The following is a 4,429-nucleotide window of genomic DNA, read 5'->3' as shown; positions in this document are numbered from 1 at the left end:
CCTAATCTAATTATAAACACAACTTAGATTCCTCTGATCAGCAAATGAATAACACAACTGACTAAAGTTCAGGACACAACCCCGTTAAATCCAGGACTCTGCCTCTTGGCAATTATGACAATGCTTAAAAACAATGTACTGATAGAGCTCTGGCTGAAAGTGACAGGTCCACATTGATTATATCGTCCACAGATCCTCATTTATTATACACCATTACAGGCACAGAGTAACAGTGAGAACAGGAGCTGCAGATTCTTCCTCATTCAACCATGACGATGGAAATTCTTGTTTTTGAATCACCATATACAGAGCATGCCAGTTTTTCTCTGACTTGAAGCTTAGATGCTGTTCTACTTTTACTGCTGAGTCATGTTGAAATGTCCTAACTGTAAAATATTCACTGCACTGTTCCCGTCTTCATCAGAAACTGCAAAGACAACAGATGCAAAAGACCTGGAGGACAACTTGGGGAATATTTCAAGGTAAAGCAAGAAGACAAGCTGACAGATTACAGGTGAGGATTCTCCTTCAGCGACCAGGAAGGTGCAGTGCAAGTGAAATGTTTGTGACTGCTCGTCCTGGTTTTGTCAAACATCACATGCAGCTCTACACGCTACCAACCCCAGCTGTGGAGACACGGGCACAGATGCCTCCTAATAAGACGGTCATTTTTGTATATTTTACATTTTAAAACATTAATTTAATTGTGCTTTAGTATATTTATTTTGTGTATTGTCTTGTCTTTTTAGCAGAACCTCAAGTCTGTAGTAAAGCTTTGCAAAAAGTTTAAATATTTGCTAACTCATCAGCTAACGTTAGCATTCTTCTGAGCCAAGCTAAAATGACCACTACCTAGGATTTTATTTATTATGCAATGCTATCCAATGAAGGAAGTGGCTAAATGCTAACACAAGCTGTTGTCAGTAGCTAATGGATTATCAATATGTTGTTTGATCTGTGTCCCTTTCTCTGTTGTCTTTTCAGTTGCTGATCATTTGGGAAGTAGTCGAAGGAAAGCAAATTGTCAGAGTCCCTTTGTTTATACGAGCTGCAAACGGGCTGGCAGCACGACATAACAACGTTGGTGCTTCCCACCCTGAGTCCGGCGTCAGAGAAAGATGGCCGCCATGTGAATATGGTGCAGAGGACCAGTAGAATCTACAGGGACATGTGAGGTGAGCTGTTTATCCCATCAGTGAAGGAGTGTGGGGGTCGGGCTCACAGTCGATGGTGTCCATGATGTTTAGAGTTGAACAATCATCAGTGCCCTGAGCTACCTGCAGAAATATCCGTTTGATTCTCTGGTTCTGAAAGCACAGTGCCCCCCCACGCCTCTGGTACTGGGTGGTCGCCCTGTTTACATCAGCAATACAGGTCCAATGATTATTTGGATTCTCAGCTACACACCACTTTGAATGATCATGTTTAGGCTGCCAGTTGCCGAGCACAGTGTGTATATCTTTGATATTTAACACTTTATGAATGCCAGACACACAGTAGGAAGGTTTACGGTCTCGCTGGCAGCCCCATGTCTGGACCTGCAGGTCACTGTCGAGTAGTTGGGCAATCGTGACGTAGAGATCTCCAACTGAAAAAGAAAGAGACTTTAGAGGCCACGTGTCACAGAAGCTTACATCCTGTCCTACACTCGCAGATTTAATGTCACATATTCTGATCTGCTGAGCTGCACATGAAGCTACTAACCCTAACCCAGGTAGATCAGACGGGGGGAAAAGGTGAGGGAAGATGATGTCATAATGTCACCTCTTTTAGTAACCTGAATCATGTGGCTATCTCTCTACTACTACTGTGGGCCAATAGTAAGCTTTTATTTTCTTCTCCAACATGAACGTGTGTTTGTCGTGTTTGGGCGTGTCTTGTTTGGAGGCTTCGGTAGGCTACGTCGGGCTACGGCTACATGTACTTAGAGCAGTTGATTACATGCAGCCAGAGCACAGAAAACATGCATGTAGGGCTGCGTTAAGGGTCAAACTGTAATGGTGGAACACACTCTGACAGCACAGGTGTTACAGGTGTTATAAACACACAAACAGGACTGTCTAAAGCCTACCTGATATGTAACCTTAGCTAAACAAGATATCATTAGCTAACTTCACAGCCTTGGGGGTTAATAAAGTTCTGTCTCATGTTGGTTATTAAAGATGATGAGGACAGCTGACCTTTGGGCTGCTCTGACTGTTGTTTAGCGATGCTGTAAAAGGGCTGATTCACGTCCGTTGATATCAGCTTCCTGAGGTTATTGGGTGGAGGAGATTTGACCCAGTTCACAGCATCCCTAAGTTCCTGATGAAAGTCCAGTGGAATATCATGTTCAAATGGGAACGCTCCGATGTACTGCAGATGCATACCTGAAAACAATATCACCAGGTACATTAACATTAAACCACTGAGGTCTTCAGATTGTGTGTTCTTAACTCATTACCTATATGACTGAACTGGCTGTATCCCAGCGTCACACAGATAAATATCTGAGCGTTTCTCGCTCCGCTCTCGGGCCAGAAATGATTTTGATCTCGTCTGAAAGGGAACTGAGGTGTGCTGTGAAGGAGCCACACTCCAGGTCCGCTGTTATCCACCATCACAACCCCTGGAAACATGAACAGTGAGACAGCAGGTCAGAACAATGTGAAGAGGCTGTTCACATTGTTAGCTTATATTATATACTGAACAAGCCTACAGGACAGGACTCATCGCTGAACAGCCTGGCCTGTGGGATAATGTTGAGTTTGCCTCTGTTCAAGTGGGTTCTTTTTAAGTTGAACTATCACTTCAGTTATTTGCATGGGTCTGCTTTCACATTATTTACTAGTTCAGGTGTGTGTTGGGATCACTGACTGTATGTAAAGATGGCTGACGTGTCTCCACCTCCTCTCCCTGTACAACTGAAAGCCTACACCCCCGTCGGGACATAAATCAGCAGGATAAGAACTAACTATAATGACAGAAACATGTTTGAGAAAAAGGAATTTGATTTTATAGGTTGACTCATGTCCCATCTGTTCACATGGAGGAGGCGGGCTTTATGAGCTATACTGCAGCCAGCCAGCAGGGGGCGACAGAGAGGGTATTAGCCATCATGTCGTCCATCTTTTTATACAGTGTGTGGGTGGGATTCAGATAAAGAGGGTGAGGAGGGCTTTGATGTTTCCTGTTGATGGTCGCCTCATTTGTGGTGTTAGAATCTTTAGTTTGAATTTAGTTTAATAAAAAGTAAAACTTGTGTTTTTCTGTGTCTCAGTTAAAGGCCCTCTTAGTCTGTGTGTGGCCTTTTTAAATCACAGTCTCTTCAGGGGTTGTGGTTATCGTTTACCTTTACTGTGACCAAACGTGTCCATAGCGTTGCATCCTGGAGGCTGATCGCTGTAGCTGATGAATCCAAAGTTATTTGGCTAAAATGAGTGCAGAAGGAAAAAGATGAATTAACAGAAACTCTTAATTCCTTCACATTCAGCAGGTCTAACATTGTACCACAGCAACATGATTTTAACTCCTCTCATAGCATGTAAAGACCACATGTACACGTTGTTTAGTCATTACACACAAGTCAGGTCGTTACTGTTCCTGTCTCCATAGTTTATTACTTTATATATTCGATTAGGCACCGTCTCTTTGCATTACACTCAGACACTTTGTATTTATCTGTCACTTGTGTTTGTAGTTTTGCTTGTGTTATGTGTTACATGAATTTCCTTCTGGATTAATGGAGTTCTGTCTGAGCTTATCTGAGCAGACCAGCGATTGTCACCATGGATCTGATGGGAGTCAGGAGGGGCCGCAGGGTGTTGGCCAGGACTCCGTTGGGATGCTTGATGTCTTTATAGTTGTCTGTAGAGGGCGCCATCTTTCTCATTACATTTGAGTCAATGTAAACATACTCCAGACCAGTGAGAGCTTGGGACGTCAGGTGAGGCGCCTTGTATAAGATGTACCTTAAGGAAGCAAACTCGTTAGAGGAAATGTTATTTAGTCACAGCTGTGCGCTTTACAACAGTCCGGGTGTTTCCTCACCAGTTCACTGGCTCATCGTTCTCGTTTCTGCAGGTCACTGCACCGTCAGCCCCCCAGCAGAGCAGAGCGACCGCCAGCACCGACCTCAGCATGGCTCTGAATCACACCAGCAACAAACATAGCTCCTTATTAGCATGTTAGCATGACAACATACTATGAGCCTTATGCAACATCAGACTCTTAGCTGTGGATGCTAACTTAAATGGCTAATAGTTGTATGAAGTTGTACACCTTGCCATAGTATGCAGGTAATTCAACAATAGCCTGCAGTCAAACCTTTTTGGTTAGAGGGTTCTGAACTCGGAGCGCTTCATGCTGTCAGCCATAAGGAGCTTCACTGCTTCCTTTACTATCTCCTTCAGGAAACACTGGATCCTCCTTTACCAGAGAGGAGAAAATA

The 4,429-nt window shown here is 43.7% G+C and overlaps 1 protein-coding gene across 1 annotated transcript; it reads right to left on the bottom strand.

Annotated features, from left to right (window-relative positions):
* Positions 1-1,184: 1,184 nt before the first annotated feature.
* On the bottom strand, positions 1,185-4,121 carry LOC138602428 (deoxyribonuclease-2-beta-like). The gene is made up of 6 exons (XM_069673900.1): positions 4,030-4,121; positions 3,767-3,950; positions 3,332-3,410; positions 2,444-2,608; positions 2,181-2,369; positions 1,185-1,588 (listed from the first exon to the last, which is right to left on the bottom strand). Exons 1-6 carry the CDS (start codon positions 4,119-4,121, stop codon positions 1,185-1,187), a joined length of 1,113 nt encoding a protein of 370 aa, XP_069530001.1.
* Positions 4,122-4,429: the final 308 nt, after the last annotated feature.

Source organism: Semicossyphus pulcher, unplaced genomic scaffold, assembly GCF_022749685.1.
Source record: "Semicossyphus pulcher isolate SPU_LCO1_2020_fin unplaced genomic scaffold, fSemPul1.0.p SCAF_22, whole genome shotgun sequence".
Taxonomy (NCBI): Eukaryota; Metazoa; Chordata; class Actinopteri; order Labriformes; family Labridae; genus Semicossyphus; species Semicossyphus pulcher.
This window is presented reverse-complemented; position numbering and strand designations above follow the sequence as displayed.